We start from the raw sequence: 12,746 nt of genomic DNA, 5'->3' as shown, positions 1-12,746 counted from the left end.
TAAATGATGCAGATAGCAAATCAGTCAGGATGACAGGAATTAGCCAAAATAAGCCAACAATTCTCACAAAGTCTTCTTCTGAATAATACAGTTCTTATTATGGGCATCACCTTGGGGTGGGGGAGTGGATAATCAAGGAAAATTATTACTTAATTTATTAAGATTTTGTTACATATTTTGTTTTAATTAACAGGTAATATTTTTCAAAATTTTTGGGAATATTTGCACAATCCCTGTATAAATCCTACAATATTGATGTAACACTTCTGTTCTTAATACCACAAAGCCACACCATGTCTTAGGTATTTTTGGTTTTGAATTTTTAGATGTTCATCTATAAAAGGTCTGACTACAGAAAATTAGAAAGCACAAAACTTTCCAAAAAGCAAAATTACTCACAGGCCCCAATGCAGAGGCCGCTCACATTTGAATATACCCACATCACATCTTTTTTAACAAATATATTTTATTCTTGTACTTAAACAGCATATATAAAGTGAAAACTATTATTTTAGAAATATACTGCATAATATAAACCACCATACTTATGTTGAAAATGGAGAAAGCACAAAGAAATGGGGGAAAAATTTTCAAATGGCCTTAAATTACACTATCCCAATGATAACAAAGAGCATCTAACAGTCTATTTTATCCATTTTGACATTTTTTAAATTTTCTGACTGATCATGCTGACTTTACTGCACAGTATACATAGCTTCCTTATGGAAAAAGTAAAGAGATGACTGATACCAGATACAAATTCCACTGGGTAGTTTCTTAGACTTCCTATTTAAAAAACCCAATGTCTAAGATAACTCAATTTTAGTTTTAAAGGTGTATGTTTTTACTAAAGTTTTCATGTGATAATGTAAGGCAGTTAGATTTTTTGTTACTTTTTTTTCTTACAAGTATGTTTTTGTAGATATAAAAATCCTTTCGCAGCATTTTTCCTAGGTGATTTTTAGGTATGTTAGAGAATGTAATAAAGATTTAACCGTGGTTCCAAGTGCTAGAATAGAATGGTACCACAATTTGTTTTAATTATTTGTTGGATAAGGTAAGAAGTTCCAAATAAAGTATTTGGAAGATTAGAAGACCAAATATTGTGAAAAATGTCTATGCTACCTAAAGCAATCTACATATTTAATGAAATCCCTATCAAAATACCAATTTTTTTCAAAGAAATGGAACAAATAATCCTGAAATTTATATGAAACCAAAAAAGACCCTGAATAGCAGGAGGAATGTTGAAAGAGAAAGCCCAAATTGGTGGCATCACAATTCCAGACTTCAAGGTCTATTACAAAGCTGTAATCATCAAGACAGTATGGTACTGGCACAAAAACAGACACAAGATCTGTTTTAGATCAATGGAACAGAATAGAGAGCCCAGAAATAGACCCTCAATTCTGTGGTCAACTAATCTTTGACAAAGCTGGAAAGAATGTCCAATGGAAAAAAGTCTTTTCAACAAAGACTTGGGAAAATTGGACAGCCACATGCAGAAGAATGAAATTGGACCATTTTCTTACAACACACACAAAAATAGACTCAAAATGGATGGAAGACCTCAATATGAGGCAGGAATCCATCAAAATCTTTGAGGAGAACATAGGCAGCAACCTCTTCAACCTCAGCCGCAGCAACTTCTTCCTGGAAACATCACCAAAGGCAAGGGAAGCAAAGGGAAAAATGAACTATGGGGACTTCCTCAAGGTCAAAAGCTTTTGCACAACAAAGGAAACAGTCAACAAAACCAAAAGACAACTGACAGAATGGGAGAAGATATTTGCAAATGACATATCAGATAAAGGGCTAATATCCAAAATCTATAAAGAACTTCTCAAACTCAACACCCAAAGAACAAATAATCTAATAAAGAAATGGGCAGAAGACATGAACAGACATTTCTGCGAAGAAGATATCCAGATGGCCAACAGACACATAAAAAAATGCTCATCACTTGACATTGGGAAATACAAATCAAAACTACAATGAGATACCACCTCACACCAGTCAGAATGGCTAAAATTAACAATTCAGGAAACGACAGAGTTTGGTGGGGATGCAGAGAAAGGGGAACTCTCCTACACTGTTGGTAGGAATGCAACTCTGGTGCAGCCACTCTGGAAAACAGCATGGAGGTTCCTTAAAAAGTTGAAAATAGAGCCACTCTGCAATCCAACAATCACACTACTGGGTATTTACCGTAAAGATACAAATGTAGTGATCCAAAGGGGCACATGCACCCAAATGTTTATAACATCAATGTCCACAATAACCAATCTATGGGAAGAACCTAGATGTCCATCAACAGATGAATGGATAAAGAAGTGGTGTATATATACAATGGAATACTATCAAAAGAAATGAAATCTTGCCATTTGCAATGACGTGGATGGAACTAGAGGGTATTATGCTGAGCAAAGTAAGTCAATCATAGAAAGACAATTATCATATGATTTCTTGATATGAGGAATTTGAGAGGCAGGGCGAGGGGTCTAGGGGGTAGGGAAGGGAAAAATGAAACAAGATGAGATCAGGATGGAGACAAACCATAAGAGACTCTTAATCTCACAAAACAAACCAAGGTTTGCTGGAGGCTGGGGGGTTAGGGTGGTTGGGTTATGGACATTGGGGAGTGTATGTGCTATGGTGAGTGCTGTGAATTATGTAAGACTGATGAGTCACAGACTTGTACCCCTAGGGTAAATAATACATTAGATGTTAATAAAAATAAAGTACAGATTAAGAGTTCTTTTTGCAAAATCAGTATTAGAAACTGGGAAGAATCAGCAGAGGAAGATCATTAGTTTGGGGGAAGAATTCACTCCTATCATGTGGAATCCACATGATGGACCCCCTTCTACACGATTCTTGAATTTGCCATCCCATCACCTGAAGATGGGAAGATTCATTAGTCTTTTTACAGTACAAGAGCTCCATTATTTTGATTATTTACTTTGGTTTGTTTCTCAATTTAGGTAAATGCCCTCATTGTTTCCTGGAATTGTTGATTGCTTTTGAACCCATACCTAGTCTAGAATTAAATATCCATTTTGCTTTCTACATGCAAAACAGTTTGCCCAGGTACAAATTCCTCAGTCCTAACATTTTTCCTTCAAAAAAATTGTGAATCCGATTCCCATTGCCTTTTGGCATTTTATTGTGCTTATGAGATGTCTAAGGCTTATCTAAATTTTTGTTTCTTTATAATCAAGTCACTTTTATTTGTGCCTCAGTAGTATGAACACATATTCAGATACTTTTCAATGACACATGGTGACATTTTCATTGATTTTGTCTGGGAAAGTAATGGAGTCTCTTCATTATACTTTTGGTTTATGTTTCTGTGATTGTGACTGCAGTGTTTTACCTCAGAGATCCCCTACAGTTGTCAGGTTGTATCTTCACTGTCCTCTAAATATCTTTTGATCTCCTTTATAATTTGTATTATTATTATTTTTTTTAGCTTCTTATGTATGTACTTTATGCTGCTAATTTCTTTTTCAGATGTTTTCTCATTTGGGGAAAAGTTTGGAGATTTTCCATATTGAGGTAGAAAAAGTGAGCCAAACCTTCAGGCTTTTGTTTTATACTTTTCCTGGTTTGGGGGCAAAGCTAGCTTCCATGTTGGTCCTTGAAGAGGGATTCTGAGTCCTTTTGTGTGTCTAACTGACCCACACCCAGGCAGTGAGCAGGGGCTCGAGTTCTAAGGGGGAGGCAATGTAGACGCCTACCACCAGCACCGTGGTAGAGAGCACTGATGGGGTTCTTTCACCAGAAATAGGGAAGGAAGGATTCAGGGCTCCTCAAACACACATGCCATTTCATTGTCCCATACAGTTTTGTTTTTTGTTAAAAACCTTAAACTGTTTTCCAGTGGTTTCTGGAGAATATTTCCAGAGATAAATTCCGCCTCTGAGTCACTGCAATGTTACTTCTTTCACTTTGTTTTCCAGTATTTATTACTGCTTGCATTTTGTCCCATGCTTACTTATCTCAGGAAGGAGATCTGTCAGATCTGCTGTTTTCCTGATAAGTAAGGGACAGGTCAGACTAGGTAAGGAGAGAAGGGATGGGGCCATAGGATCAGGCTGACATAATTCAAAAATGCAGTAGATGAAAGGAAACCAGATAAGGGAACAAAGCAGACCATCCTGTCCTAGGTGTCAGAGGTGGTCTTGGTGTAACAACTACTTGTGACCAAGAAAATTACGGACCCTAAAAAGGAAGTAAGCCATTGAAGGTGTTACCACTAGTCCCTGCTGTATGGTGATATCAATAGAGGTGTTAAAAGGATTTAAATTCCCTGGTTAACTTTCTATAGAAGACCATCCCTAGAACCCTTTTATACTGTTGGTGGGAATGCAAGTTGATGCAGTCACTTTGGAAAACAGTGTGGAGATTCCTAATAAATTAAAAATAGAGCTACCCTATGACCCTGCAATTGCACTACTGGGTATTTACCCCAAAGATACAGATGTAGTGAAAAGAATGGCCATCTGTACCCCATTGTTCATAGCAGCAATGGCCACCGTCACTAAAGTGTGGAAAGAGCCAAGATGCCCTTCAATGGACGAATGGATAAAGAAGATATGGTCCATATGTACAATGGAGTATTATGCCTCCATCAGAAAGGACGAATACCCAACTTTTGTATCAGCATGGACAGGACTGGAGGAAATTATGCTGAGTGAAATAAGTCAAGCAGAGAGTCAATTATCATGGGGTTTCACTTGTAAAACATAAAGAATAGCATGGAGGACATTAGGAAAAGGAAGGCAAAAATGAAGGCGGTGGGAGTCATGAGAGACTGTGGACTCTGAAAAACAAACTCAGGGTTTTGGAGGGGAGGGGTGAGCCTGAAGGTGGGTATTAAGGAGGGCATGCATTGCATGGAGCACTGGGTGTTAAACATAGAAAATGACTCTTGGAACACTGCATCAAAAACTAATGATGTACTGTATGGCGACTAACATAATAAAAAATAATGAAAAAAGAACTAAAAAGAAAAAAAAAAAAAGACCATCCCTATTGGGACCCCTCTCATCCCTGAGAGCTTTTTCTGTATCTTCACTCAATAAACTTGTATTGCTTTACTCACTCTCTGTGAGAGTCTGTGACATTTGACTCTGTAAGGCAAGAACCTTGCTCTCCAGCACCACTGAGATGAGATAACATTCCGCAGACAGCTCCCTGTTTTCCCATTCAGTCTGCTGATGGAGCACAGGCCAATGTGCATCCCTGCCTGTTTACTTGTGTGGGATACAACTGTCAAAGTGTGATATGGAAGCATCCGTCCACGCTGCATTCTGCCTTGATGGTTTTCATACTGCAGTGTACCTATGCATGCAGAGATAAAGGGCATGGTGAGCAGGAGTGAGCACTCTACTCCACAGAGACCCCCATCTACATGGTAGAGGCACAACTGCCTCTTTGCCAGGTAGATACCCTGCTTCTGGGTCTCTGAAACAGGCGTACAGAGGAAGCGAGGGTTAATACATTTGCCAATATCCATGCCACTTCAATAACATTGTTTTGCTTAATAAAGCAAGTCATGGGTAGACCAGTATTTCCTTTATACAGTTCCAAATTAAGGACTAATTTATATTCCTTAATATATTGCATACTCTATGTATAGTAAACTAGATTCTAATAATGACTTTTCCATTATTTAAATTTCACTCTTGGGGCGCCTGGGTGGCTCAGTGGGTTAAAGCCTCTGCTTTTGGCTCGGGTCATGATCCCAGGGTCCTGGGATCGAGCCCCACATTGGGTTCTCTGCTCGGTGGGGAGCCTGCTTCCCCCTCTCTCTCTGCCTCTCTGCCTACTTGTGATCTCTGTCAAATAAATAAATAAAATCTTAAAAATAAATAAATAAATTTCACTCTTTATTTTTAGGTTTTTTTTTTTTCCCCCTGGTCTTAGGAATGGGAAATAAGCTTTATGAGAGCTGAAGTCAGATTATGATTTAAAGCATAAACATGTTATTTTCTACAATATTTTAAATGCAGTCTGTACAGTATACAAGCTTCTCCTGTATTTCCTGTTTACCATCCAGAAAGACAAGATTAAACAGGCTGGATGTATAAAAAGGCACATAAGCTAAAACTGTATTTGCTTTTTTAAACAAATACTTAGTTAAGTTCTATTTTAAAGTACTATGATGTGTTTCTGCTCAGGATGCTCAGGGTGCAGGAAGCCTAAGAGCCTGTGGCTCCCACCCTAATGACAAAAAGGTAAAATAATACAAAAATCCTAACTTTTTTGCAAGCAAAGTGCCAAATTCTGAAGATTGACAGTTTTCTCTACTGGGAGATGAGACCAAGCATTGTTTCACCTTTCAGAGAACAAGGAAAAGTGGCTGCCAAAGAAGCAAATAAAAGAAATGAGCTAAAATGTTTTAAAGAATGTCTGTATTCATTTCGAGAGAGAGAGAGAGAGAGAGAACACAAGCAGAGGGAGGAGCAAACTCCCTGCTCAGCAGGGACCCCAACGTGGGGCTCGATCCCAGGACCCCAAGATCATGACCTGAGCCAAAGGCAGATGCTCAACCGACTGAGCCACCCAGGTGCCTGCAAAAGAGCTAAAATTTTAATTTAATTTTAATTAATTTTTAGAAGCTAAGTATGTACCAACATGTACCAACCAAAGTTGGCATAAGAGACCCGTGAACATAAAGGGGGGGGGTTGGCGTTGAACTCACTTGCAAACTGTTTTCCAAGGGCCCTCATAAGATGACCTAGGGACAGGGCTGGAGACAGGAGAGAAATCCCCTTTTAGCGCAGGGTTATAGGGAAAAAGCAGCTGAGGCTGGGGTACCTGGCAATTCCACAGACCCATCTCTCATATAAAGCAAGAACCTTACGCCACAGAAAGAGGGGAAGGAAGTATCCCAGTCCCTATGGGTCAGGATAAGCCCACTGTTTCTGGGGAACAAGTATACGCAAAACCCCACTCCGTGTGGAGGAGGAACAGGAGTTTTCTTCTGGACACCCTGCACGGAGCAGAGGTCTATTAGTGGTTGGGAGGGGCAGGGAACTCTGACACCAAGACATGCCACAAGTATGGTTGTAGTGAACAAATGCCATGGGAAGGAGGGGGAGCAAAGTGAGAGAGCCTCAGCCCATGTCCCAGGCATGCAGGCTAGACAAGGAGAACAGACAGCCACCCACCCACGTTGCTGCATCTCAGCTGCGGGAGGAGAGCCAAGCAGTGAGCGAGCGAGTGCATTCGGCCCTGATGGGGCGGGCTAAGAGAATGAAGAGCTACCAGGGCTTTCAGAGAGACCCAGCAGGGAAGCCAGACCAGACACTGCCCAGATGCTGGGACATCAGAAGGACTTTGATACAGCTCCACTTAGTACTTTACAGAAACTAGCAGAAAGTGAAAAACATGCTTGAAGTGATGGGAAGTTCAATAAAGTGGTAGAAACTATAAGAATGAACCAAATGGAAATGGAAGGCTTGTTTTGTTTTTCTCTTTTTTTTTATTTTAAGATGTAAAGATGAAGAATTCCTTTAATGAGCACATCGACAGGCTAACAGATGTATCTGTGAACTTGAAAACAAGGCAGCAGCAATTATCTAAAGGAAAGCACCAAGAGAAGAGAGGGCAAGGAGAAGAGGAGGAAGACGAGAACAGAGAGCATCCGAAAGTATGGAGAAAAAGGAATTTCAACTGGAGTCCCAGAATGAGAAGAAAGAGAATCTAGGTTATAAGAAACACTTGAAAAGATAATGTCTAAGGATATCCTAGAGATTGAGACAATCTAAAAAACCAAAAACAAACAAAAAACACAGATTCAAGAAGGTTAAAAAAAAAAAAAAAACAGCAAGAACAGAAGCAGGATAAAAGTAATGTATATTTGCACCAAAAAAAAAAAAAAAAATCTAAGAAATTCAGATGACCCCAAATAAGAAAAATCAAAATATTCACAGCCTTGTAAGACAAAGTAGTTAACATACAATTATACTGATTCCAATCTTCTCTATCCTTTTATAAGCTTTAAAGAAAAGTTTTGATAGGAAATCAATTTTAAAAGTCAAAGTAAACTCCTCTGAGGAAATACCTTTTGTTTGTTTCTAATTCTTTGGCCTAAGAATTCCAATATCCTCAAAAGCTTAGATTTTAGGATCAGGGGAAATTGAAAGAATAATCCTATTTCCACTGGTCTGGGTGTTAGGTGATAGTCTTAATATTCTAGTATATTTATTCAGTGTCAAAAACTAAATTTTCAACAGCTCTTCTAACTACAACAATATCAATGCATTCTGAGCACTGGATTATGAAATATATCTATATAATTCATTATAAAATGTTTTGAGGAAAAATTCCAGGATTTAGGTTATTATATTAATTAATAATTAACTAATAATATATTAGACTTAGTTCAAGCTTCTAAGGGAAAACTTGAATACTTAATGGCCATTCCATCCTCTCTTCAGTATAAAAAAATCTTGATTTATAGTTATTCTCAATTTCTACCTTCTTTCCTGGCCCTTAGTTATTCAATTGAATTTCTATGTTTACTCTTTGGAATACAACCTAGCTTTGGGAAAACTTGTTTAGAACGAAGGATGTTTATCTTATACTTTCTAGTGTCCGCTGAAACCCAACTGGCTTCAGTTTGCAAACTGTTGGCCTCTAAAGGTTTATATGAGCAATTCAGATGATGCTCATCATTACTTTATTATTGATTTTTTTTAAGTTTGTTTTTTTTCCAAGGGATTTTATTTATTTATTTGCTAGAGAGAAAGATAGAACAAGCAGGGGGAGGATAAGGTGAGGGAGAAGCAAACTTCCTGCTCAGCAGAGAACCCATTTCGGGGCTCGATCCCCAGACCCCGAGACCATGACCTGAGCCGAAGGCAGAGGCTTAACCCACTGAGCCACCCAGGTGCCTCACCAATCATATTTAAAAATAAAACCAAAGTATGTAAAAACAAAGGATGCAGATGGGTTTAAATAAATGTTAATAAGAACAATTCATAGACTACATGTAATTTTAAGGTCTATTTATAAATGAATTTTAACATGAATACAATATGCAGAATTGGCTTGGTAGATCTAAAATGCTACTGCAGCTGGATGTTGGTTCTAGAACTCGAGAGGAACCCACTGCTCAGTCTCTCTACTTAATCACATACTATCTTGCCTGTGGCCCAAATAGCTATTAAATTTAAGTTGGTGAATGACGTGCTTAATAACTATGGCTCTTTTATAATTAAGTTGCTATTATATCACAGTTCCATTGTTGCTAAAATAGCAGCAGTGAAATTTTGTTCAAGAACAGATTTAAATTCAGAACAGATTCCATTAAGAAAACATGGCTTTTAATAAATAAATGGGTAGGGGGGCCCCTGGGTGGCTCAGTGGGTTAAGGCCTCTGCCTTCAGTTCAGGTCACGGTCTCAGAGTCCTGGGATCGAGCCCCGCATCGGGCTCTCTGCTCAGCAGGGAGCCTGCTTCCCCCTTTCTCTCTGCCTGCCTCTCTGCCAACTTGTGATCTCTGTCTGTCAAATAAATAAAATAAAAAATAAATAAATAAGTAGGTAGGTAGACATTTGCTAAATACATAAATGCAGCCACATATGGATATATATGTAAATTAGTATGTGCATCTATTTATTTGGTGCTCTTCAGTATATATAGAGAAAGAAAAACTAAAATCTGAAATTATGGATTTGGGTACATACAGATACACAAATACCAATAAATATTTAGGAGACATACGTGAGACTATATCACCAATATTGTTGAAGAAAGAATGCATTTCAATTTAAATGAGAACCGCATTCCTAGAGGTTGGTGGACACTAGGTGTCACTGGAGCGAAGCTGAAAGTTAGAACGACAAAGCTGTAAGCTGTTCTAACATGATTTCCAGGGGAGAACTGCATAGCCGTGGTTGGCTGAGAATTCAGCACTTTCTTTATTTTTAGGATTCATAACTCAAACATTCAAGTTTACCAGAATGGAATAAATAGGTAGAAAGGATGGACTGAAGTGGAAGGGGTTATCGCCTTTTGCCCCACACTCCCAAGTCAAGGGAGAAAAAGATAGTAATTTTTTGTTGATTCAACCTTCAGGAAACTTAGATGAAGTCTTAAAATTCATGCCTGCTGACAACATCACGGGCAAACTGATAGCTGAAGAAGGATTCTGTGCTCTCTGCCTTCCAAAAGCATGGTATGGGAGCAGGCATGGAGGTCATCTCTGTGCACTGCCCTTGCTCCTAATGGACCTTCTGACCTCCAAAGTCCCTCCCTCCCACCTGGGCCTGGAGACCTCTAGGCATGAGCCCTAGGTATTGTCTCTGATTTCTTTTTTGCTTACACTACACTTTCAACAACAATTTGGTGGGTTTTAACCTTTCAGTATTTACAGCCTTAAACCAGGATCTTCTGTAGGGCAATACTGTTACCAGGGAACTGTTACAGACAATCAGAAAGGACTTACTTAAAAAGTTCATTTCTGTCGATGGCTCGGTTGGTCTGGGGGTCGATGGCGTAGACAGTCAGGTCACATTTGGTGTAATCTTCCAGAGAAAAGGCGTCCCCATGCCTTCGAGCACCAATGGACTCCACCACCACCTTGGCACCGGGAATTTGATCCTGAACATAGCGATCCAAAATCCTATAAATCAAAGTACAAACATGACATTCTGACAAGCTTTCTGGGGGAAAAAAATCATTCTCAACTTGAAATGACATTTAGTAAATGAAAAATGATGACAGCCTGGGTTTTGCTAATGTTTACTGAATAAGAATGCTTGAAAAAAAAATTCTCTGTATTTTTTCAGCATTTAACTCCCAATGATGCTAGAAACTGAATAAGGTAGAACAAGATCATCAACCATGTCCTGTTTAAGCCTAGACTTTTGGAATTTATGATACCCTTTGAGCTCTATGAGTCTCATTGGAATTGCCAACTATGTTGTACACATAAACCTGTGCATGGTTTACAGGAGTCAAGGGTCTTAGAACCCTTGTGTTCACATGGTTGCTGTTATAAACTATGTGTGCCACCAGATTCTGTGATACATGGTGCATAGCTGTGTACCAAAGTCCAGGACTAGGCTACCTGTTTCCCTCAGGGCATAAAGACTCAGAGCATTACAGCAATGAAAAGTAGGTAGAGATGTTTTGGAATAGCAGGTTTACCAACTTAAGAAAAATACCGCATGCAAATCTCAGAAGCTATTTAGGTGAATACAAACAACAAAAAGATCTATCATTTGGTCTAGAATCAACAATCATCAATAGAAAAGACAAATAATGTTAACCTACAGGTAACATTTTTTTTCTAATTGCATAATTTGATTTTAATCAAAAGCACACATTATTGCCATATGTCTGTGGTCTCTATCACCAGAAACAACAATTTCCGTAATGTCTTTTCCTTATTAAAAACTTGACATTATTAATCCCCATGGGTTAATATCAGAGTGCATATTATTAAATATTTATAGGCCATCAAATGTAAATGAATTGATTTTAATAACTAGACATACAAATATTTTTAAATTTATCTATAGATTCGACCACCATTTGGAGTCCATGTGGTAGCAAAGTCCGCTTCGTCTGTTGGCTTTCATCTTTCTAACTGTGTTTGTCTGTTTGCTTTTAAATGTGTCTGGCGCAGTGCAGTCAATGTCCCTGTTATTAAAGTACTATTCATCCTCATCTTTTTCTTATCAGCTCACACTCACTGGTCTGTTTGCCCAACAGTATCTTTTCTGATGAGATCCTTGCTAAGGAATAAGGATGAGAAGAATGTATTCTCCCCAGAACCTGAAGAGAATGGCTGCTCAAGGAGACACACTCTGTTCAGCCTGTGGATTCCTTTCCTGAGACAATTATGCTCCCTAACCAAAAAAAAAAAAAAAAAAAAAGAGAAAGAGAGAGAGAGAGAGAGATAGAAAAAAAGGGAAAGGGAAAGAAAAGGAAGGAAGGGAGGAGAAAAGAGAAAAAAAAGGAAGGAAGGAAGGAAGGCAGGCTGGCCTTGGAATCAAACTACATTGTACTCTGGACAGTTGGTACAGGTATAAATGGGAAGAACATCGTGGTGAAGACCTCAGATATCTGGCTTTCGTTTTCAGCTCCTTTACTTACAAAGTACAAAATTTTAGATCAGTAAGAAGCCATCAAAGGCTCAGACTCCTCAACCACAAAATGAGGCAATCATTAGCCACACGGGACGACTGTGTACATTACAGGCACAAACGCTCATAGCCAAATCTCTGCACAGTTTTGAGCACATAGTTGCTGTTCCATAAAATGTGATTATGCTTATTATTAATTTGGCTAGAAAAATCTGCATTAATAAACTTCTCCCCTGCCTCCAATTCATTCAAGACATTTAATGAATTTGTGGTATTATTAAGAAAGCCTAGTTCTCACTAGTAATATTAGCTCACATATCAAAAATCGAATGAGTACGTTGTTAAATATATTGCAGAAGGTGGCTATCTGTCCCAATACTGCACTTGAATAATTTATAACTGCTGCATTTCCATTTACACATTGATTAAGTATGTCCCAAGGAAATCACTTATATATGCATAAACTATGTTTTTCTACAATGAGGAAACTTGTCTACTGAGATTGTGTCTTTTCCTGTATTTGGGGGCAATATTGCAGAATCATGAGTGACTAAAACTTTAAATGTGGAATGAAATACAACTGTACTAACTCCTTGATCACATCAGGGAATCACACACCAATGAAGTCCAAAAATGAATT

At 38.4% G+C, this 12,746-nt stretch overlaps 1 protein-coding gene across 1 annotated transcript in view; it reads right to left on the bottom strand.

Moving 5' to 3' along the window:
- Positions 1-12,746, bottom strand: part of PCDH15 (protocadherin related 15) — a 731,887-nt gene that overhangs the window by 26,316 nt on the left and 692,825 nt on the right. Inside the window, exon 29 of the mRNA XM_045081472.1 lies at positions 10,462-10,638. Within this exon, the coding sequence (XP_044937407.1) occupies positions 10,462-10,638 (177 nt within the window). The remainder of the gene's footprint in view (positions 1-10,461; positions 10,639-12,746) is intronic.

Source organism: Mustela putorius, unplaced genomic scaffold (assembly GCF_011764305.1).
Source record: "Mustela putorius furo isolate JIRA1106 unplaced genomic scaffold, ASM1176430v1.1 tig00000577_pilon_pilon_pilon, whole genome shotgun sequence".
Lineage (NCBI taxonomy): Eukaryota > Metazoa > Chordata > Mammalia > Carnivora > Mustelidae > Mustela > Mustela putorius.
The sequence above is the reverse complement of the archived record's forward strand: the minus strand, read 5'-3'. Positions and strand labels throughout refer to the sequence as shown.